The 24,706-nt window shown below is 43.9% G+C and overlaps 1 protein-coding gene across 1 annotated transcript in view; it reads left to right on the top strand.

The window, feature by feature from the left end:
- The first annotated feature begins 982 nt into the window (after positions 1-982).
- LOC147722999 (uncharacterized) overlaps positions 983-24,706 on the top strand; it is a 119,137-nt gene continuing 95,413 nt past the window's right edge. The window contains exon 1 of the mRNA XM_086967420.1: positions 983-2,401. Coding sequence (XP_086823546.1) covers positions 983-2,401 — 1,419 coding nt within the window. The remainder of the gene's footprint in view (positions 2,402-24,706) is intronic.

The raw sequence follows: 24,706 nt of genomic DNA, 5'->3' as shown, positions 1-24,706 counted from the left end.
CTAATATGGGGAAAAAAATCTTAAACTTACCCCCGGAGGTTTGTCCAGTCGTGGTAGTCATAGCTGGGGTACCAAAGCTGGGCAAAGATGAGGTGGAAAGTCCTACAAAACTTTGGAATAGGGTTATACATTGGCTAAATACGAACAGACCCCTGCCCCCGCACCTTGTTGGCAAAATACTTATGATTCAGAGGGTACCATGGGTTGGTCATTTGGCTAAAAATATAAGGGGCGATTGCATCTTGATCAATTTCTATAATACTAGAAATGTTGATTATATTTGCAACTGCAGATACCCTAGTACAGGTACGACTATTCATTCTCTACCACTGACCTACTTTTATCCCCCAGGTTATTTTACCCCACAGTTAGATGGTTGGACATTGGTACAGCGGAGCAGGAGGGGACCACCCCAGGGAGTATGGCTTATGCCCTCCCTTCATATGGACACTTTTTTCAACCGCAACCGCTTTGATTGTCTAGAGGCTGTTGATTGACCCGATGTTGGAGCAAGAGAACTGAATAATCCCCCTTCCCCCCGGGTGGTTGTTCTCCAGACTCACCTACATTACGACAGCCCGTGGGGCTCGAGCTCCCAAATCTAGCCCAGGACACTCTGAGTACCTCTAATATAGCCACCAGCCAGGTCTCAGGTGAAACTTCATGTGTCCCAATTTCCAACAAGGTTCATATTAACAATCTTAAACTTGTTTCATGGAATGTGGCAGGTCTGCAAAACAAGCTTTTACTACCAGATTGAAATAATTGTATTGATGGGTATGACATATGTATGTTTCAGGAGACATGGAGCCTTGAACCTCTATATAAGCAGGGATTTTCTTGTTTTCATATACCTGCTACTACGGTCGGGCGTGGTCGTCCTTCTGGAGGGCTTATGGTATGGGTACGGGTTGATCTTAATCTTAAGATTATTCACCATACTTACTCATCTCTGGATGTTATGAGACTTTCTATTGGGGGTATGAGTGGGGTCCCCACTTGGGAATTCTTTAATGTATACGCTAGAGGAACACAAGGGGGGGCAAAATCCTCTACTATTGACATTTTATCTGATCTGTTTCAATTGTGTTCTCCTGACTCTCTTATCCTGGTTGCTGGGGACCTTAACTGCTCGTTTGAACCTTTGGCAGTAGATGACATCCTTGGGGTGCACGAGGACGATGCCCAATGTGGCGTTCCGCCCCTTTCCCTCACGCCTGTGAGGAGATGGTCTCCAGTAGTCATTCAACTGAATGCTCTGATGATTGAAACAGGTTTAAGAGCTGCAAATGGCTGTACCATCTCCGATGCTCAGGGGGCAAACACATACAATAGAGTATCGTGTGAGAGTAGGATTGATTATATAATGGTAGACAGGAGAGCTTGGAAGTCAGTGGTAGATATGGTCATTATTCCATCAGTGGGGAGTGACCATAACCCCCTGTCCCTCACACTGGTGGACCCGTGGCAGAGAAGGGAACTTACTTTATCAAATAGTGAGAGGTTAATAACTAAGCAAATTATACCATCCAATTGCAATAGATTCCTCAAGTGGCCTAAGTTTAGTGTGGACGAAACCAGACTGAATACGCTGGATGGAATCCTTAGTGAGCAATCCTTAAGGCTCTCTGGAGTATGTAATGGTGAGGCTGGGCTTGCAGAGGTAGAAGCCATTTACACTGTTACTATGGATCAGATTGGCAAACTGTTCATAGTCCCAGGTAAAAAGAGTTTGGCAACTTCCAAACCAGTGCAGAAATGGTTTGATAGTAACTGCAGAAAGATGAAAAATAAATTAATTCTTGCTATTAAATCATGCAACCCAGTAATTGTTCGGCTAGCTAGAGTGCACTATAGACAAGCTATAACAACAGCTAAAAGGGAGTGGGAAGAATCCCATTGGGAAAGCCTCAGAGATGCAAGTAAAAACAAAAATGGTGACCTATTTTGGACCTTAGTCAGAAGATCGAATGGTTGTGATTCGGATCAGATCCCCAACCATATCACAGATAGTGAATGGTTTGAGCACTTTAATAAACTCTATGGTGGTAATGAACTGCCCAGAGCCCCAGGAAATTTGAGCGGTACCCTGGATGTTGGTTCTGGACAAACTCCTATCATTAGAGTTGACAAAAAAGAGGTCCTGACTGCAATAGCTAAAATTGTACCTGCTAAAGCCCCAGGGCTGGACGGTGTGCCGGGTGACCTTTTTAAAGCCAACCCCGATGGCTGGGCCATTTACATTGCTAACTTGACAAATGTACTGCTGGAAGGTTCACCTGCTCCGAATTCATGGAAGGCGGCCGAGGTGATCCCTATTTACAAGAAGGGCCCCTTGGAGGACTCTGCCAACTTTCCCCCGATTAGTCTTATAGACGCGGGGCAGAAATTGGTTGGCAGGGTACTTTTGGAGAGGATTCTTTCTTGGGCTGAGGAGAATAACATCATCTCACCCTTTCAGGCAGGCTTTAGGGCTTGCACAGGCACGGTAGACCAAGCATTTAGGCTGGTACTCCTATACTGGAAGGTGGTCACTATTGGCAAAGGCGGTCTTTATTTGGCATTTATTGACTTAAAGACCGCCTTTGACCTGGTCCCCCGAGACCGCCTCTAGCTGATCTTGGAGGAGATGGGGATTCCTTCAGCAATTTTGAATCTCCTGGCACGTATGCATGATGGTACCTATGCCCGGATTAGATGGGGATCACAAGAGCAAAAAACTGATAGAATCCCTGTGAATCAAGGGGTACGCCAGGGTTGCGTGTTAGCCCCGACACTCTTCACGTTATTCGTGAATAGTGTAGTCTCTTTCTTGCTCGAAATAAATGCTGATGCCCCGGCCCTGGTGGGTGACAAAGTCCCTGCTCTCCTCTTTGCGGACGATACATTATTAGTATCAAAAACTCCTGCAGGATTGCAGAAATTGCTGGACCGCTTTTGTCTGTTTTGTAAGCTCAGGGGCCTCGTCATAAATACCATGAAAACTAAGCTCCTTTATCTTAACCCAAGTAAGTCATCCAGATCCACCCTTTCCCTGGATGGGGTGTCACTGGAACGTGTAAAAAAATTTGAATACTTGGGAATTAGAATCTCGGATAAATTCTGCCTCACATTGATAAAATGGCACTAAACCATAAAAGGGTAGCCGGAGCACTAGGGCGAGAACATCCTACATCCATTTCTAAGCCAATTGCCCCCGCTCTGGATATTTAAGCTGCAAAAGCTGTAGGCTGCGCCCTTTATGGCGCAGAGTTGTGGGGCTTTGAGTGTGTTGATGCCCTGGTCACCTCAGAGAATAAGGTCTTTAGGGAGCTGCCATCACTTCCGAGGGGTACTCCTATCAAACCGCTACTGAGCGATCAGGGTCGCCGCTCCATTAAGGAACTAGCCAGGTTACGCCCTCTTTTATATTGGGCTCGGTTATGGCGGACCCCGGAGCTCTCAAGGTATTTAGATGGACTGAGAGAAGTTATGAATCTCCATGGTGCTCACAAAATTAGCTGGATTCGTAATATAAAGAGACTCCTCCTCGAATCTGGCTTGCCAACTGATTGGGAGCCTGGGGTCTCTTTATCCAAGGATGAAACTAAGCGAGCCTACTGGACATGGGTTGACGATCAAGAACAAAAGGACCCAAACCAAGGTAGGCTGACAGGCATTCAGAGAGCATAAATTAAAGCCTCGCTTAGAGCCCTACTTGGATTTCATTACGAAACCAAGAGACAGATCCCTCTTCATCCAGTTTAGGTTGGGAACACTCCCCCTCCGCGATTACACCTGTGAGTGGAAGCCCCCGAACCAAACCCCTTCTGACTGCCCATTCTATGAAGGTGTCACTGAAAACATCCCTCATGTCTTCTTTGTATGCCCAGCCTATGGAAAACCCAGACAGAAATGGCTCAAACCTGTGTGTCTGTTGCTTGGAACCAGGGACCATTCCTCTGCACTCAGAATCCTTAGGGCTGACACTAGCACAACCTTAGTGTTTGGGGTGGCCAAATTTCTTAATTGGGCCTGGCTGATTAGATTGAAGGCTACTAGATGACTGTAGTTTTAGCTGAATCCTTTTAAAATATTCACAAAGCTGCTAAAGATTAATATGTTTTTTAAAATATTTATTGAAATATGAATGGTCTTATACTGTAACCTATTTTAAAAATTGTAATGCTAATGAATTGCGTTTTTTATACTTTTTATGTGCTTTTATGATATTCTGTATATCGAAATAAAGCTTTGATGATGATGATTAAAGAATAAGCCCCCCCCCAAATTTTTTCTCAACCCCCCCCCCCTCGAAATTTTACTCTAGTTGCGCCTCTGCAAGTCACCCAGCTCTTGAAAAGTACTACCAGTGGCATATAAATACAAAACAACTGTGGTGTTTCACTTAAGGTGTGTGTCTTTAAAAAAATCCGTTCTTAGATGTTTCTCTAATCATGGAAGAAGTAAGTAACGAAACCGGGTGGCAAGGTAGAAAATGGACGTATAGCTGTAAGACGTGGAGGAAAAGAGAACAGAAATGTGAGAATGAAGAAAAAGACCAGGAGGGGAGCTTTCAGCAGCACAATGGGGAAGGGTCAGGGAGCAGGCCGAACAAAGAGAATCAAACACAGACCTTATTGGGGATTATTTGTACACAGGGGAAGAGGGAAGGGAGCAACCAAGGAGAAAAGAAAAGACCACACACTCCTCTTGAGTGCTGATAATCAAATGCTATAAAACATATTTAAAAAAAAGGAAAAATAGGCAAATGGGGCCCGGTTTTTAACGATTTGTTCTGGATAGGCGTGACTTTGTCGTGAATTGCTCCAAGGATTTCTCCTGTAATTCATGAATAAGCGAGGCGTACCAGTAGAGGAAGTCGCAGAACGCTTTTTGTGAATTAGGCGCTTGGTCATGCAGGTGTACACCAAGAAGTGCAGATAAGTATCTGGAAGATAATTCAAATGTTTGTGAATGTGCGCAACGTTAGGAGTGCGCGGGTGGTCGCGTCATTTGCATTGGAATTTGTTGACCACCCACTGGCGCTCTTGCCCCCCCCACTACACCACCCCCCCCCCCCCCCCAACAACACACACACACACAACTAGTATTCAAAGTGTCAGACATCCACTCATCCAGTAAACAAACTTTTTCTATGCGTGACACCGCCGAATTCATTCCTGACATGGCAAATCTCGTGTCAGGTTTTCAGGCAGAATTGTATTCTTTGTTCGCATGAAACTTCTGCCTTTCTCTCAGTAAAGCTCAGTGACAAAGGCTCTCGCTGTGCAGTTTGACAGATTCGCTCAAATTTGTTGAAATGGTAACGAAAGGCGACTTTTGAGATGCGAGGGGCATTTGTTTTGCACGGAAAGACTTCCGCACGAAAGTAGCTGTAAAATTAGACATACATTATCTCTTATGACAACAGTTGTAAAATAAGTTTTTGATGCACGGAGCACGGTGTGATTTCAGAAAGGGCGGCTTGGTAAATCGGAAAGAAACAATGATGCATTACGACATGGAAATAATACAAGGTCACGCACTGCTATGAATCAGAGCGCTGAGGAGAAATCTTTCAGACTGGGATGACAGATGATCAGCATAAAGCGTTGCATGGCTGACTTGAAATGAAGCAGCTGGAAATGCCTCCTGGAGGAGCGAGGGATTCGGCAACCTATGCATATTTAAAGTGGCCTTCCAGCCATTTTAATCTGGGAGAACGGGAGATTTGCAGCAGTGGTTCTCTTGTGCTAAAACGCGATTAAAAAATGTGTGTTACCAAACAGATTGGGGAACAGGGATGAAGTGATCATTAGTAAAGCAGGTGCAGTGGCACCGGAACCCAGTGCTAAGTTATTGCTGTCTTGAACTCACCTTATCAGAATACCGTGGAGATAGAGTGACCAGAATTTTAAGGCAAAAAAACTAAAATGTTACCACAAGCGATGAGAGTGCTCCTCAGCAGAGAATGAAGGCGAACCCGGCGCATAGCAGAGGTGCTCCTTTAGTCGCAATACGGGCAGGAGCAGCCAAGGGTGGAGAGTCGTCCTTCTTTGGTGTCCCCACAACAGAAGGGTCGCACCATGACGTCATCGGAGGGCGCCATAGCGGGGGCAGCAGCTTTTAAGGCCCCGCAAGCGTGGGATCGGCCTCTTTTTCCCTTCACTGAGCACCGGAACCTTCACACCGGATTCGCACAAGGGTCGGATTTGTGCGCATGGGGCACAAAAGGTGAGCCTGGTAGATGGGGGGGCACAGTGGGGGGAACGAACAATAGCGTAGCCACGTAGACAATGCGTAATATAGCTCTAGTATTATCATGTTGTTGTTTCGGTGAAAAAACAGCGTTGCCAAGAATAATTCCTACTTTATTCTGTTTCATGTCGGGACCCCCTCGGGATATAGCAATAGCATCATTCCAAAAAGTCGACCGACTGATCTGGAGGATGTCTCCCGGCAAGAAGCGCGAGGCAAGCGAGCTGAAGAGCGTCATGGCACCCAGATCCCTCTTTGTCCTCTCCCTCGGATGCCGAAACGTCGGACAAGCAGCAAGTAATCTCCGTCACGCATGATGCAGGGGCGGCTCTAGGCTCATGGTGGCCCTGGGCAGGGAGCGTAGGTAGGGGCCCCAGAAGAGGGTGTCCGGGTGGGGCGGAGCACGGAGGCCAGTGAAGAGGGGGGGGTTCAGGTAGTTTGGAAGTGGAACAGAGCCGGAGGCTGCCAAATCCCTGCCAGGGGCCGCCACGCAAATATGTATCAAGCCTCAGAGGATTACTATATTAAGGATATATATTGGCATGGTGACCCCTGGGGTTTGGTGGCCCTCTGCAGGTGCACAGCTTGCACATGCCTAAGGCCGCCCCTGCATGATGCCACGGTGTCTGGCCGTTGAGGCGGCAGGGCGCGAGGGTGTATCCGCAAGGATGCAGGCTAATAAGCTGGTTCACGGCATCAGAGTAGTGTAGTTCTGAAAATTCTGGACTCGTGCAACAAACTTTGTCGCAGCATGACGATTTTGGTGTCAAAAGACCGATAATGGCTAGTACACTATGCACAAGCATTTTCGTCATAATCGAGTAACGATTTCACCTCTAAATCGTCATTTTCGTTCTGAACCCTTGGCTTCCATTTTACGCTTGGCAGCCATTTTGTGAGTTGCCCTTCACATAGGCTTGTAACTACAGCTGAATTCGATATCAAAGGACACATACACCTTAATTGACTTTTCTGTGACCTGGGCAAGCTGGAACCATTTCCCCAAGCCAAACCTGTTTGGTCAGTTCCTCTCCCAGTGGCCGAACGAGATAGCATCAAAGCACAACAGGCCATAAACTGTTCCAATCGCACACACCCCCGCCCAAATCTTGTCTCTCTCTGTCCAACTTGCTGACTCGAGGAAACTCGATAACAGTGGAACTAAAGCTGCAAAAGGGGGACCGGAACCAAAGTCCAACAAGGTTAACGGACCACCCACAGTCACAAATAATAAGCTACCACCCACAAACCTCAAAACTCCACAAGTCATACCAAACATCACTCCGCAACCCCCAAATGCCAACAAGGCCCCAACTCCAATCCAGCATACAGTAACTGCCACTCCTAAAATAATCCCCCCTCCCAAAGATACTGCTCTGCCTCCGACTAATTCCAAGGGCGATCCACCATTTACTGGAGAGAAACCAAACCCCAACTGTAAACAAAAGTCTGTTAACCTCCCCCCAGAAGCAGCACCCTACACCTTAGTTCTGGCTGGGGTTCCGGAATTAAAACCCTCAACTTTCGAATCAACAACCTCACTTAGGAACAAAGTCATTAGCTGGCTCTCCATAAATAAACCACTTCTGAGAGGAATAACCAGTGATATCTCCATGGCCAGGAGGGCCACGTGGGTGGGTTATACCAGGAAATCTATCAGGGGAGACTGCATTCTGGTCACCTTCAGAGAGCCGAACACAGCTGCATATATCTGCACCTGGGTTTCTGATGATGATTTTGGCAGTAATATTCAACCACTTCCTCCCTCATTTTTTTACCCTTCAAGCCTTTATAACTTAGAGGACCAGAGATGGGGGCACCACCAAGAGCTGTTGGAGGATTGGGAAAACTGCCATAGGGAGAGTAATGTTCTCCAACACCACAGGGGACGACCAATAGAGCATTTCCTTCCGTATGGGGAGGAGGCTGGCTGGGAAACAGTCACAAGGAGGAGGGGCGGGGGTGGAGGATACAGGAGAGGAATCCCAGGGCCCCATAGAACACACTATCCAGCCTATCTACCCACTCATAATAGATATAGTAGTCTGGAAATGGTAGATTGACAGGCGGATGAAGAGGGGGGTGAACTCCCAGCATCTCCCAGGACTGAGAATAACACACTCCCAGTGCCGGTTATACAGACAAGGGCAATTAACATAGCTGAACTTAGTTTGGCTTCTGAACCAAGTATGAAGGATCCTATTGTGACCCCCATTAATATAACACCTGACATGAACTATTCCCCCATAAGCCAATTGGCGCCCACGGAGCATAACCCTAACAACTCTGTCACCATAGGTCCAGCCACTACCAAATTGTATCCTATAACCGTGATCTCTTGGAATGTGGCAGGCCTAGCTAATAAAATAGACTCCACAGAGTGGGGCTCTTACATCAGCTCCAAAAACGTACTTCTCTTCCAGGAGACTTGGGCGCGTGAGGAATTATCTTTTCTGGGCTATGCATCTTTTTCCAAACCCGCTAAGTGGGGGGGAAGGGGTAGGCCATCGGGAGGACTCACGACCTGGGTAGCAACGGACCTAGGCTGTCACGCTACCTGCCTAGAGACCGCCTCGGATGATATATTGGCTGTCTTACTTGAGTGGCCAGACTCCTCAAAGCTGTTAGTTATTAACATATATTCAAGGCCGGTATCCATGCTAAAAGAATCTGGCACCATAGATGAATTATCTGCGTTCCTAGAAGGCATTCCATGTGAACTCGCTTGCTTGGTGGGAGGTGATTTTAATTCACAGTACGAACCACTACCTGGACTACGTGATGGCCCCTCTTACGAGGAAAATTCATGTTGGTTTGTTCCAGAGACGGTGGCCCCTCCCCTCAGGGCCTGGACTCCCTTGGCCTTGCAGATAACTGCCCTCACTCTAAATCAAGGCCTAAGGGCCTGTAATGGCCGCTGCAAATCAGACATCCCTAGCATCCATACCTACAATAAAATAGGCAGCGAATCTAGACTGGACTACATCCTGGTTAAATTGTTCATGTGGCCACTAATAGTTGACTTCAAAGTCACCGAAAGAATGGATAGTGACCATAACGCCTTGGAATTGACCTATTCCTTGCCAGGGCATGAGGCCACATCCTATGGAACGGATAAAGATAAGGCGGGGCTACTACTTGAAAATAATCGGAGGAAAGTCAAGTGGGAGAAACTAGCCAATAGTCTAGATAGAATACCGCAGTTATATGCAAGGATTATCCCGTTTTTGGAGAGGGCCTTTCAGATAGGGAAGAAGTGCAAGATGACGATAACAGAGAAAAGCTTGCACAAACACATGCAGACATAATTAATACCTTAGAGCTGGATTTGTTCTCATCCTCAGGGAAAAGGAAAGGTCCCCCGGGTAAGACGTCCTGGTATAACGCAACCTGTAGGGAATCCAAGGCCCAATTGCTACTTGCTATAAAAGGACGCCATAGTAAGGAAGAAATACAAGCCAGGAGAAGATCCTATAAAAAGCTCCTGGAGAATGCGCTGGCGGAATGGGACCAAGACTATTGGGAAAACCTTGTTAGATCACTAACCAATAGAGATTCCCGCAAATTTTGGCGCTTAGTCACCAATGGCACAGAGGATTTATCTTCAGCAATTGAGCCCAATATAGCCCCTACGATATGGCAGCACCATTTTGAGGCGTTGTATTCTGAAGAAGTTGGGGATCCTAATAGAGTTGGTAGCATAAAGACATCTGGTCCAACGGGGGCTCCTTTTACTGAAAAAGAGGTGAGGGAGGCCATTACAGGTCTAGCTGCTGGGAAAGCCTCAATGGGGTGCCCGGGGATTTGTTCAAGCAGGAACCAGGGATATGGGCTCCATATCTTACATTGATATTCAACGCCATTCTGGGGGGAATGGAGGTTCCTGATACTTGGCTGGGAGCAGAGGTGGTTCCAATTTATAAAAAGGGATCCCCGCTGCTCCCAGCCAACTATCGTCCAATCAGTCTTATTGATATATCCCAAAAGCTTTTCGGAAGACTGATTTTGGACAGGCTACAGGCCTGGATTGATGAGATGGGTATCTTGTCCCCCTACCAGGCGGGCTTTAGACAGGGTGTATCGACAATAAACTAAATTTTTAGGCTGAATCTCCTTTATTGGAGAACAGCTGTAATTGAGGGCGGTACTTTGTATACTGTTTTTGTAGACTTACGTGCCGCCTTCGATCTGGTACCTAGAGCGAGGTTGTGGAGAGTTATGGAAGAGCTGAACGTCCCTGGAGACATCCTGGCAATCCTGATGAGACTACATCATAACAACTATGCCCGCGTGAGGTGTGGCAAAGGTGGCAAGCTAACCGAAAGGTTCCCCGTTCGCAGAGGGGTAAGACAGTGTTGTGTGCTTGCACCAACCCTGTTTTGCCTCTTTGTGAACGGGGTTGTTGCCCACCTGAACAGGATTGCCAACACCGATGCCCCTAAATTGACAGGCAGCAGGGTGCCTGCAATCATGTTTGCAGATGACACCCTGCTGCTGTCTAAATCCCCTATGGGCATTCAACGTGTCCTGGACGGTTTTTTACAGTTCTGCTCTGAGCGGGGACTTGAAATTAACCCACAGAAAACTAAATTCATGATTCTGAATCCCAACCCCCATAACCGAGCCCCACCTAGGCTAGGCACAGTCCAATTAGAACGTGTGCATACTATTGAATACTTGGGGATCACTCTTAATGAACATTTAACGTGGACGTTTCACCAGACAAAAGTGACCATCAAACTGGCTCAGTTAGCGGGTGGCACAATGCGACTGGCGAATAAATCTTCCTACCGCCCACTAACCCCAATTATTCATATTTACAAAACTCAAGCCCGGGCGGGTGTCACATACGGGGGTGAGCTGTGGGGACATACTCAATTCTCTAAATTACAGTCAACTGAAAACAAATTTCTGAGACAGATTGTTGCCCTCCCCCAGAGCACTCCACTACTTCCTCTTAGATTGGATTTGGGAATCCGACCAATAACGGAGGAGCTGGGTCTTAAACCCCTGACATTCTGGAGCCGTCTATGGTGTAGCCCAGATCTTCTAAACTATAGAGCGGAGCTACAGGAATTCCTGCAGTTACGCAATGCCAGGAGAATTCCGTGGATGACTTATGTCAAGGGAATGCTGGAGGATATTGGTTACCCGGAACTATGGATGGACCCTTTAAACACCTGTCCAAAGACCCCAAAAAAGGTACTTGTGAGAGCCTACCAAGATCTGAAGCTCACCAGAGCTATCGATGCTATTCGAGAAGGATCTTTGACCCACTTGTTCTTACAAGCTAAAGACTCCTATCATCTTGAAAGCACTTTAGATGCCATGTCTCCTGTACTAACGAGGAAATTATTCTTTCAATGGAGATATGGAATTCTTCCCTTAGCATCATTCACTGCGTCCTGGTCATGCCGCTCCTCCATAGAAACTTGTCCAGTATGTGCACATCCGAAGGAGAATGATGCTCATGTGGTTTTTTTCTGCAAGGGCTATGAGAGGAGCAGGAAACACTGGCTAGTCCCTCTACTCAGGAACCTGGGATTCAGATCTTTTCAACCTGCCTACAGAGTTTTAAAGACAGACCTCTCCCCTATTGTAGTCTTCGCTCTGTCGAAATTTTTAACCTCCATGCGGTACACTCGAAGCCGATGGGTAAAAAGACTTGTATAAAAAGACTCCTCGATTTGATATAGACTGAAATCCCGGCACCTTGTTTTAACATTGTTTTAATTACTGGATCACACTGTTGTTTAATACGTTTTAAATTTTGTATAAATGTAATGCATCTTTTATGATCTGTGATCGAAATAAAGATTTTTGGAAATGGAAATACAGCTGAATTCGATATCAAAGAACTCATACACCTTAATTGACTTTTCTGTGACCTGGGCAAGCTGGAACCATTGCCCCAAGCCAAACCTGTTTGGTCAGTTCCTTTCCCAGTGGCCGAACGAGATAGCATCAAAGCACAACAGGCACACATGTTCCCATCGCACACACCCCCGCCCAAATCTTGCTCACACCTGTCCCTGCTCTTTTCACCGGTATCTGATGAAAATGTTGGGCCTTGCCGGGTAATTGATCACGAACTGGACACACTAAATGTATACTTGTCATCATGACTCTGCTTTTTCTTTTGTAATGAAAATATGTGAATAGCTCACTGTAAATCCAAGAATGTTTGCACTGTAAATCTAAGAATGCTTGCCTGAAGCTTAAAAATCTGTATAAAAGAAGAAGCCAGGCTTTGTAAATTTGAGCAGTCTCCTGAGAACATACATGCTGTTGTACTTCTAGGACACTTGTTACTTGGTTGCAGCCAATAAATTCGATCTTTGATTTCACCTAGAAGACTTGTGTTTCTGTGGTCTGAATCAGGAAAGTACTCGAGGTCTTTGGGTGTTGCCCTGACACCGCTGGGTTACCGGATCAGTACCGGTTCTGAAAAACCCAGTACCTCAGTTGGCGCCCACGTGGGGCGGTATCAGCGGTACCGGTCCAAGCCAGTTGTTCGTGAGGAGCTTCGTGTGAAAATTCTGGAGGACGGCCGGCCACTTCAGTGACCCCTGTATGTCGACGTGGTTCCGAAGGTCTTTGCTGTGAGGTTCCCCGCGTCCCGACGGCTACGAAGGACTGCTGCTCTGACTATCGCCCTGATTTAAACCCTTGATGTTTGGTAGAGCGAAACGTTAGACAAGTCTTCTGGTGACGTCATCGATACCTCAGTTAAGTATAAGTTGAGCGTCTCCCAGTCCTTAGTTTGTTTGGTGTCCCCTTTTGGGACCTCTTTGATTTGGAACTTGCAAGCGCCAAAGCCGAAGGACTCGTGTATTCACGAGAAATATCGTAATCGATAATCCTTTGAAGTTTGAAGCTAGACTAGAGACGAAGAGGCCTGGTCTTAGCAGACTTGGAAACTTGTTTTGTCTTGGTTGTAATAATAGGGACTCCCGACTGGAGGACTCGTGTACGGTTACTCCGATTGGAACTCCAACCTATGAATTATATGTAAAACATGGGGTAGGCCCCATCACATACAATGAAGTATGGATAAAATATACCAGAAAAGACGGTGTTTTAAAATGGCCCCAATATGGTAGCTTTGATGCTGAAATCCTAGATAATCTCGAAGTTAAACTATTTAAGAAGAAAGCCCGGACGGCAATGTTTGACTCTTTCCGCCTGTGGCGTAAGGAGGCCAAACAGAAGGAAATTAAACTAGGGAAGAAAGATAAGAGAGAAGGGGTATCTCTGTAATGAAAGCTGCTATGCAGTATAAAGACAATAAAGAAGAACAGATGAGTGAGCAGTTGCACAGGCAACGTTAAATGGTAATAGATAAATGCTACCCGGTTTTGCCGCCTCTTCAGCAAGAAGCAGCAAAAGAGCTTGTAAAAGATGCCCTAATGTCACATTTGTTAAGTTCACCACCGCCCTACGCGCAAAATGCTACAGCACCTCCACAACCTTTAGTTGTGCAACCCATGGTTGTTATACCCCCTGGTCCTCCACAGCACCCACCAGCTACTCTTCAGCTGGCTCCTATTCCTCCGGTGCAGCCTTCCCAAGGGTCACCAGACTTTACACCTGCTCTCCCTATACTTCCTGCAACTTTACCTACTGTATCGACTACCACTCCTGGTACTCCTCCTGACACTGCTTCTGCATCTGCCTCATCTCACCCTGCTCTCCCACTTGTCTTTTCCTCGACTTCTCCGTCTGTCCGCCAGAGAGTGGCAAGCACTGTTTCTAGTATTCTATATCCGTTGTTTGGAGCGGCATGTCCGGTTCCTGCCTCTGGGCACACACAGTTGCGTAGCCACCTGCCTGATTCTAGGGAGAAAGAAGTATTGGATCGTTTGGCACATAGATGGGTGACTAACCCTACAATATATGATCTAGAATCTGTTATGGATGTTTTCCATCAGTGGAAAGCTTCAAAACAGAGGTACGTTTTTGAGAAAATGTGTGTTTTTCTATGCGAAGATTTAGAAGAGAATGATTTGGACTCTAGTCCGCCTGAGTTGAGCCATGTACGGTTTGAATTTTCAAAAGGTACAATTGTGGGTTCAGATGTTCAGATGTTGGGAAAGCTGTTGCGACGTTGTTATCCCTTAGAACTGAAGGTGTTTCCAAGTCGTTGTTCGATCATGATTCTTCTACCAAGAAGAAAGGAAGACAATATCCCATGAGAGATGTTCCCCCAGTATGGAGAGAGGGAGACGCCGCAGCTAACCCACCTATTTAGCCTCATTTTCAGCATGTGTGGGTACATGTCCCATGGAAACGAGCTGAAGTATTGGCCCTTAAGCAGAAGTTGCCCGATCCCCGCAAAAATCCTGCAGGATATTACAAAGAATTATCACAGACTGCAGGCTCCTGTATCATGAATTTAGCTGATATCGATATGTTATTTGGGAATGTTGTTCCACAGCCTTTATGGGGAAAGATTCGTCATGCAGATCATGATCAAGAGCTAGGCGACACATGGGCGAATATTAATGCTGCTGATACTAGACAAGTTGGTGGTGCTAAACCTGAGCCTTTAGTAGCAGAACTCCCTGGTAGAATTATTACATATATGAAGACTTTGATGCCCGAATTGCGTGTAAATTGGGATAAGTTGTCTGCATGTAAGCAGAAGAAAGATGAAACGGTGTCTGATTTCTTCACCAGGTTTGAAGAAACGTTTGTCGACCACAGAAGGTGGTCAGCGACTGTTTGTTAATAAATTTGTACACAACCTACTTCCGGAGTTGTGCAAAAAGTTGAAGGATTCAGAGAGTTCGTGGGCAGTCTCTTCTTCAGCACAGATATTGGCTACTGCACAATATTATGAAAATAGAGACAAAGATGAGAAAGAAAGAGCAGAAAAGAAAAATAGAGTTAAAAACGAAGGTCCTGTTATAGCAAGCATACCCGCCACGTGGTGGTAGTAGTCAGAATAATGGTGGTCAGAATAACTATCAGAATAATTATCAGCAACCTCAATAGTTTCAAAAGCCAAGAGTAGAGTATACTCAGCCACGCGTTCCTGTAGGTCCCAATCAGTGTTCGTATTGCAAGGAAGAAGGTCATTTTAAATATAGTTGCCCTATCTTGTTACAGCGCGCAAATGGTATGTCAAACACAAGAGGTAGAGGTGTTCAGCAAACACCTAGAGGTAGAGGGCGTGGAAACGCCCCTCAGAATACACGCTCCTTTCCACCTCAAAATTCCATGAATAGGTTTGATCAGCAGAACAACGCATCTGGTAGGACAGCTCAGTACTAAGCTGATGATTACTATGCAGAAGATGAGTATATGGAAGGTAATGATTGCTAGGACAGCCATAGACAAAGAGAGGGAGTTGTTTCAGTTCCAGTAGATCAGAGTGGACCATACGTTGAGGTGATTACATCAGGTCTGTCAGAACCTTTTCTGTTGGAAACTGGTGCTGCAAAGAGTTCTATGATGCACTCAAAACTCCCTGGCGCACCTTTGTCTGGCAAAATGAATGTTTCTGTAGGTTTTTCTGGCGCCCCAGTTAGGAATCCGATTTCATGTCCTATGTCCCTGTCTGTTGGCCCTTGTGAATTTGAAGCACCCCTTATTCTGACAACAGGTTGTGGTGAAAACTTGTTGGGATTGGACCTGTTAAAAAGATTGTATGCGACTTTGTATTGTTCTCCTTCGGGAGAACAACTTACACTAGGAAAGAAAGTGGTTTCTCCAATGTATTTGTCGAGGGATAAAATTCCGAGAGAATTGCTGTCTCTACCTGATATTCTTTGGGCTACTGGCCCCAACGATGTGGGTCTCTTAGAAATACCACCATATGTTGTGACATTAAAAGCTAATGTTAGGATGCCACGAATTCCCCAATACAAAATTTCTAGTGAAGGTGAAAAAGCGTTGTTAGCGATCATTTATGATCTGATCGAAAAGATGTGATTGAAGAGACCAGAGGAAATGTTTGCAATAGTCCTGTTCTGTCTGTCTTGAAAAGAACTGATCCTTCTCAGCCACCTGTGTACAGATTTGTGATTGACCTTAGAGAGGTGAATAACATAGTAGTCAACCTTATCTTAAGTGTAAATGACACTTAACCTTAGCGCACTGTTGCTCAAGCGCTGGGCGCGCTACAAATTAAATATACACTCTTCAATACTTTTTCAAATTTGGTTTTAGTGTTTTTTCAACAATGATTTCAAAACATTACAAATAAACACAACGTATTTTCGTTTTGTATCAAACACAAATATGACTATAACGCAATATTAAAAAAAACTTCAAAATCAGTTTCTTTTTCGATTATATCATTTCATCTGTATATGCCCAATGCATTTCGAGCTGTGGGCAGCTCTTCGTCGGGGGCCTGTAAAAATATAATGCGGAAAACAATACTATCACTCAAGAGTCTTAAGGCACAAAAAATGTTGAAGAATAGCAAAGTGGAGCTTATCACTCCAATCAAAGAAAAAACCTTCACCACCACCTAAGTGCACGTGTGGAAAAAAACCTTAAAATGCAACTTACTACGCTCGCGCTCCTCAAGCGCTATATCATTCTGTGAAAACAAAACCAGGACATATCCTCTAACTCATGTATCTACCAAGATAGCCATAGCGTGATCTAAACTCCAAATCATCAGCCCAATTTACTTGTGCAACACGTTACCTTGTCTTGAACTCCACTAATCAAAATACTGTATTCCCAGTGCTCCTGTTTTCAACCTGCAAAATAACAGAGAAACCCATATCTATCAGTCGGGAGACTGGCTAACCCTGACCGATGTCGATGACACCGCTGCTGTAGCGCAGCACGCTCACCTCGTCAAACTTCCTCTGTGCGTCTATCAAACTCCTCTCAGTTGAATCCCTCACACGTTCTTCTCTCGAAACAGTGGATGCGAGAAAACAAACCTCGCCGGTTCTAAACACAAGCTGCGTCCAACAACATGGAAGACGGACTAGCGTCTCAAAGATTCCAAAAGCTAAACCGCGCCATCTTGTAATGGCTAAAAATGACCATAGAAGTAAAAGGTTGTGAAAGAAAAATATATAGTGATAGGTGATAAATAATAACTGAAAACAAAAACAGTGTGCCTCAAGATGCATGAAATTCAATACAAATACAATATGACAATGCAAGTCACAAACAGCATACTCAGGTACATGGACAAAGTCAAGAGTGATCATAGAAAACATGAAAAGTCTATTTTTTCATTGAGGCCTTTAGGTTCTTGTGTCAATAGAAATTTAATCCAGTGAATTTCTCTCTGGAGGAGGGATCTGGTGAGATCAACCCCCTCGTGTGTTTTAACTACCTCTAGGATGGAATACCTTATCTGAGCAATGCTATGGTTATTATCATTCCAATGTCTAGCTAAGTTGCTTTTGGTGTTTTTGTTTCTGATCGTGCTCTTGTGTTCTGAAATTCTAGTTTTCAGTTTCCTTTCGGTTTTTCCTGTGTAGATTTTACCACACGGGCATTTAATGTAGTAAATCACATTTTTTGTGTTACAATCTCCGTTGTAATGTAGTTTTATTTCTTTGCCAGTTTGCGGATGGTTTAGCGTGTTTCCTACAATAACATTGGAGCAATGTACGCAGTTTTGGCACTTCTTCATGCCTCTGTTGATTTCTTCAATTGCCCTAATTGGGGTCATAAGTAACTCTTTCAGATTTTTTGAGCGCTTGTAAGCAAAGATGGGTGTGTTGTTGTATATTCCATTAAAATCAACTTCATTTCTCAGGAGAGTCCAATGTTTATTTATTATTGTTTTCAGTTTGTTTGATGTTGTAGAAAATTTAGATACAAACACCTGTCTGTCTTGAAGTTTCTTGGGTTTATTGAATGAGCAAATTCTCTCTGCTGCAAGCTTTGATGCGGTCTTCAGCTTTCTTCAATACTTCCTCTGGATATCCTCTATCTTTGTAGCGTTGGTGTTGCGAGTCTAGATTCTTTTTACATTCATCCTCTTCAGAACAAATCCTCTTGATTCTCATGTATTGAGATACCGGGAGGTTATCCTTCAAGTGTTGGGTGTGAAAACTTTGGTATAGTAGTGAGTTGTTAACGTCAGTCTGTTTTCTGTATATGGTGGTGGAAATTTGTTGATCATCAATTTTAACTAATACATCCAAGAAAGGGAGTTCTTTTTCACTTATGGCATGCGTAAATTCAATGTGTTCTGAGCATGAGTTTAACCTTTCTATCTCCAGTTCCAAGCTTTGTCTCATTCCTGACCACATCAGAAAAATGTCGTCGATAAACCTCCTGTACAAGGTTGTGTGATCATTCCAACTTTTGTTATTGTACATGTGATCTGCCTCAAATTTTGCCATAAAAGTATTGGCATATGCCGGAGCCCCGGCAAATCCCATGGATGTTCCATGCTGTTGAAGAAAATAATCAGAGGACCATTTGAAATAGCTGTGATGTAAACAAAAATGTAATAACTCTAGAATAAACACTTTGTTGGCTCTTATTGAATTCTGTTGTAGCAAAGCCCATTCCACGGCTTCCAACCCAGCAAGGTGGGGAATCCAAGTGTACAATGACTTGACGTCAATGGTACACAATAGTATAGGACTTGTTATGATGACATTTTTTAACGTCAAAAGAAAGTCATTGGTATCTTTGGTATACGATGGCCATTGTTGAACGAATGGTTGTAAAAATGTGTCGATATACTGACCGAGTGGTTCAAAAATGGTGCCACACCCGGTCACAATCGGACGCATGGGGGGGTCTAAGAGATTCTTATGCACCTTGGGGAGCATACAGAGTGATGGTCTCCTGGGATTAGTCACAGTTAGAAATTGTTTGGTTGTGGCGGTTATATGGCCTTGGTCCAAAGCTTTGGTTAGGATTTCAGTGAGAGTTTGTTGCAATTCATCTGTAGGATCTCTGTCCAATTTCAGATATGTCATAGTGTCTTCTACATGTTCGTTCACTTTTCTGTAGTACATTGACTTGTCCATAATAACTATGGCGCCTCCTTTGTCAGCCTTTTGTATATGGATGTTTGGATTCTCCTGCAGGCCTTTTATAATGGATCTGTCATAGATCGAAATGTTTTTCCTTTTTGACTTTTTCAAATTCATACTCTCCATTTCATTGAGGACAGAATTTTCAAAAGCATCCAAGATCTTATGGGTTACTGGGGCTTGGAATTTAGATTTCGGCTTGAACTCAAGGAGTTCTGGTTCTTCTTTCGCCATTTGTTCCGGTACCACATTAGTGAAGAAATGTCTGAGTTTAAGGACCCTCATGAATTTAAAAAACGCAATCTCGTTTTCCAAGTTATTGGTATCATATGTTGGAACGAATCCTAACCCTTTGTTCAGCATTCTCATTTCATCCTTTGTCAATTCGGTCTTTGAAATGTTTAAAACCAGGTTCACCTCGTGCTTCTTGTTCGGACTCCTTCTCCCTCCTCTCCTTGTTTTGATTGTTTTTTCGGTTGCTTCCCTGGTGGTTGGCTTGTGTCCCCTACCTGGGATAAAAAAGGCTGACTTGTGGTGGTGGATTTGGTGACTTCAGTTGATGTTTGACCAGTACTTGTTTCTGCAATTTGGGTTTGAGCTGCCGGTCTGCTTGTACTCAATTCACTTTCAGAGACTAAACTTTCTTCTGAGGTCACGACAGTCTTTTTCTTCTGGAATGTTCTACGCTGGGCATTCTATTGACACAAGAACCTAAAGGCCTCAATGAAAAAGTCAAAAAGGAAAAACATTTCGATCTATGACAGATCCATTATAAAAGGCCTGCAGGAGAATCCAAACATCCATATACAAAAGGCTGACAAAGGAGGCGCCATAGTTATTATGGACAAGTCAATGTACTACAGAAAAGTGAACGAACATGTAGAAGACACTATGACATATCTGAAATTGGACAGAGATCCTACAGATGAATTGCAACAAACTCTCACTGAAATCCTAACCAAAGCTTTGGACCAAGGCCATATAACCGCCACAACCAAACAATTTCTAACTGTGACTAATCCCAGGAGACCATCACTCTATATGCTCCCCAAGGTGCATAAGAATCTCTTAGACCCCCCCATGCGTCCGATGGTGACCGGGTGTGGCACCATTTTTGAACCACTCGGTCAGTATATCGACACATTTTTACAACCATTCGTTCAACAATGGCCATCGTATACCAAAGATACCAATGACTTTCTTTTGACGTTAAAAAATGTCATCATAACAAGTCCTATACTATTGTGTACCATTGACGTCAAGTCATTGTACACTTCGATTCCCCACCTTGCTGGGTTGGAAGCCGTGGAATGGGCTTTGCTACAACAGAATTCAATAAGAGCCAACAAAGTGTTTATTCTAGAGTTATTACATTTTTGTTTACATCACAGCTATTTCAAATGGTCCTCTGATTATTTTCTTCAACAGCATGGAACATCCATGGGATTTGCCGGGGCTCCGGCATATGCCAATACTTTTATGGCAAAATTTGAGGCAGATCACATGTACAATAACAAAAGTTGGAATGATCACACAACCTTGTACAGGAGGTTTATCGACGACATTTTTCTGATGTGGTCAGGAACGAGACAAAGCTTGGAACTGGAGATAGAAAGGTTAAACTCATGCTCAGAACACATTGAATTTACGCATGCCATAAGTGAAAAAGAACTCCCTTTCTTGGATGTATTAGTTAAAATTGATGATCAACAAATTTCCACCACCATATACAGAAAACAGACTGACGTTAACAACTCACTACTATACCAAAGTTTTCACACCCAACACTTGAAGGATAACCTCCCGGTATCTCAATACATGAGAATCAAGAGGATTTGTTCTGAAGAGGATGAATGTAAAAAGAATCTAGACTCGCAACACCAACGCTACAAAGATAGAGGATATCCAGAGGAAGTATTGAAGAAAGCTGAAGACCGCATCAAAGCTTGCAGCAGAGAGAATTTGCTCATTCAAAAACCCAAGAAACTTCAAGACAGACAGGTGTTTGTATCTAAATTTTCTACAACATCAAACAAACTGAAAACAATAATAAATAAACATTGGACTCTCCTGAGAAATGAAGTTGATTTTAATGGAATATACAACAACACACCCATCTTTGCTTACAAGCGCTCAAAAAATCTGAAAGAGTTACTTATGACCCCAATTAGGGCAATTGAAGAAATCAACAGAGGCATGAAGAAGTGCCAAAACTGCGTACATTGCTCCAATGTTATTGTAGGTAATACGCTAAACCATCCGCAAACTGGCAAAGAAATAAAACTACATTACAACGGAGATTGTAACACAAAAAATGTGATTTACTACATTAAATGCCCGTGTGGTAAAATCTACACAGGAAAAACCGAAAGGAAACTGAAAACTAGAATTTCAGAACACAAGAGCACGATCAGAAACAAAAACACCAAAAGCAACTTAGCTAAACATTGGAATGATAATAACCATAGCATTGCTCAGATAAGGTATTCCATCCTAGAGGTAGTTAAAACACACGAGGGGGTTGATCTCACCAGATCCCTCCTCCAGAGAGAAATTCACTGGATTAAATTTCTATTGACACAAGAACCTAAAGGCCTCAATGAAAAAATAGACTTTTCATGTTTTCTATGATCACTCTTGACTTTGTCCATGTACCTGAGTATGCTGTTTGTGACTTGCATTGTCATATTGTATTTGTATTGAATTTCATGCATCTTGAGGCACACTGTTTTTGTTTTCAGTTATTATTTATCACCTATCACTATATATTTTTCTTTCACAACCTTTTACTTCTATGGTCATTTTTAGCCATTACAAGATGGCGCGGTTTAGCTTTTGGAATCTTTGAGACGCTAGTCCGTCTTCCATGTTGTTGGACGCAGCTTGTGTTTAGAACCGGCGAGGTTTGTTTTCTCGCATCCACTGTTTCGAGAGAAGAACGTGTGAGGGATTCAACTGAGAGGAGTTTGATAGACGCACAGAGGAAGTTTGACGAGGTGAGCGTGCTGCGCTACAGCAGCGGTGTCATCGACATCGGTCAGGGTTAGCCAGTCTCCCGACTGATAGATATGGGTTTCTCTGTTATTTTGCAGGTTGAAAACAGGAGCACTGGGAATACAGTATTTTGATTAGTGGAGTTCAAGACAAGGTAACGTGTTGCACAAGTAAATTGGGCTGATGATTTGGAGTTTAGATCACGCTATGGCTATCTTGGTAGATACATGAGTTAGAGGATATGTCCTGGTTTTGTTTTCACAGAATGATATAGCGCTTGAGGAGCGCGAGCGTAGTAAGTTGCATTTTAAGGTTTTTTTCCACACGTGCACTTAGGTGGTGGTGAAGGTTTTTTCTTTGATTGGAGTGATAAGCTCCACTTTGCTATTCTTCAACATTTTTTGTGCCTTAAGACTCTTGAGTGATAGTATTGTTTTCCGCATTATATTTTTACAGGCCCCCGACGAAGAGCTGCCCACAGCTCGAAATGCATTGGGCATATACAGATGAAATGATATAATCGAAAAAGAAACTGATTTTGAAGTTTTTTTGAATATTGGGTTATAATCATATTTGTGTTTGATACAAAACGAAAATACGTTGTGTTTATTTGTAATGTTTTGAAATCATTGTTGAAAAAACACTAAAACCAAATTTGAAAAAGTATTGAAGAGTGTATATTTAATTTGTAGCGCGCCCAGCGCTTGAGCAACAGTGCGCTAAGGTTAAGTGTCATTTACACTTAAGATAAGGTTGTCTAAGTTTTGGCACGTGATAGGGCAGACGTGCTACCTTAGCTGCACGCTTTGAGGTGAACAAAGTTTAAACAGTAATCAAAGTATAATTAAGAATAATAAATAAAGTGAGTGCTCCTCTAATCACACGGAATAACATAGTAGTGCCACAATTTCCAGTTGTTCCTGACATTACTGCCCTGTTGACTATGATCCCAGCCTCTGCTACCTGGTTTTCGGTGATTGACTTGAAGAATGCTTTCTTCAGCATCTCAATTGCTGAGGAAAGCAGGGATATTTTTGGCTTCAGTTTAGGAGGACGAAGCTTCCGCTTTAAACGCGCTCCCCAGGGCTACTGTGAAAGTCTTTCAATATATAGTCAAGCTCTAAAAACACAGCTTGATACGATTGCTTTACCTGAAGGCTCTACACTCATTCAGTATGTTGATGACTTGCTTATTGCTGCAGATTCTGAGGAAATATGTAAAGAAGCCACGTTGTCATTGTTGCACCATTTGTGTAATCTGCATCACAAAGTGTCCCTGTCTAAACTACAATATTGTCGACAAGAAGTGAATTACTTAGGACATCTCTTATCGAAGGAGGGAAGGAAACTGACCCCAGAAAGAATCCAGGCAATAGCAAAATTAAGTGTGCCAAAAACTCAGAGAGAAGTGCATGCTTTCTTGGGTATTACATCGTACTGTAGACAGTGGATTCCAAATGTTTCTTTACTGGCCAAACCATTGGTGGCATTAACATGTAAAGATACACCCAATCCCGTGCCTTGGTTTGAAGAGTGTCAGAAAAGTTTCTCTGAATTGCGCACAGCATTATGTTCGGCCCCTGTGTTGGGTACCCCCAACTACAGTAAGCCCTTTACATTGTATGTCCATGAGCAGGAAGGTTGTGCATTATCAGTGTTGACACAATTGTTTGGAGACAAGCAGCGTCCATGTGCATATTTTTCGTCGACTTTGGATCCAGTAGCTAAAGCATTGCCAAGTTGTTTAAGAGCGACAGCAGCAGCAGCTGTTTCTATTCGACAGTCTGCTGGTTTAGTGATGAATAACACATTAGTGGTCATGGTTCCACATGCAGTGGACACATTATTGAGCAGAACCAAGACACAGCACTTAACTAGTGCTCGATTGTCAGGTTACAAACTAACTTTGTTAGCGAGCCATGTGCACATCAGAAGATGCAACACACTAAACCCAGCCACGTTGTTGCCAATTTCAGTTGAGACAGAGAGTGCTGAAGAGCAGCACAATTGTTTTCTTAGAACAGAAGAAGAAACAAAAGGGAGAATAGACTTCCTAGATACTACTCTTTCTGAATGTGATGGGTGGATGGTTCATGCTTCAAGCTTCCGAATGGTGGCATATGCTGTCACCACTTTGCATACAGTCATTGAAACTGCACGTATTCCACATAACTTCGCTCAAGCAGCAGAATTGATTGCACTTACAAGAGCGTGTGTGTTGTCAAAAGGAATGAAAGTAAATGTGTACACTGACAGTCAGTATGCCTTCGGTGTGGCTCATAGTTTTGGACGTTTGTGGCGTGAACGTGGTATTTTAACTTCGCATGGAGCAAATATTGAACATGGTCAGTTGGTGAATGAGCTTCTTGAATCACTGACTTTGCCTGTACAAGTTGCAATTGTAAAATGTAGTGCCCACAAGAAGGTGACTGATGATGTTGGTCGTGGGAATGCATTTGCTGATGAAGTTGCGAAAGAAACCGCCAGGAATGTAA

This window comes from Lissotriton vulgaris, chromosome 4_1, assembly GCF_964263255.1.
Source record: "Lissotriton vulgaris chromosome 4_1, aLisVul1.2, whole genome shotgun sequence".
Lineage (NCBI taxonomy): Eukaryota > Metazoa > Chordata > Amphibia > Caudata > Salamandridae > Lissotriton > Lissotriton vulgaris.
This window is presented reverse-complemented; position numbering and strand designations above follow the sequence as displayed.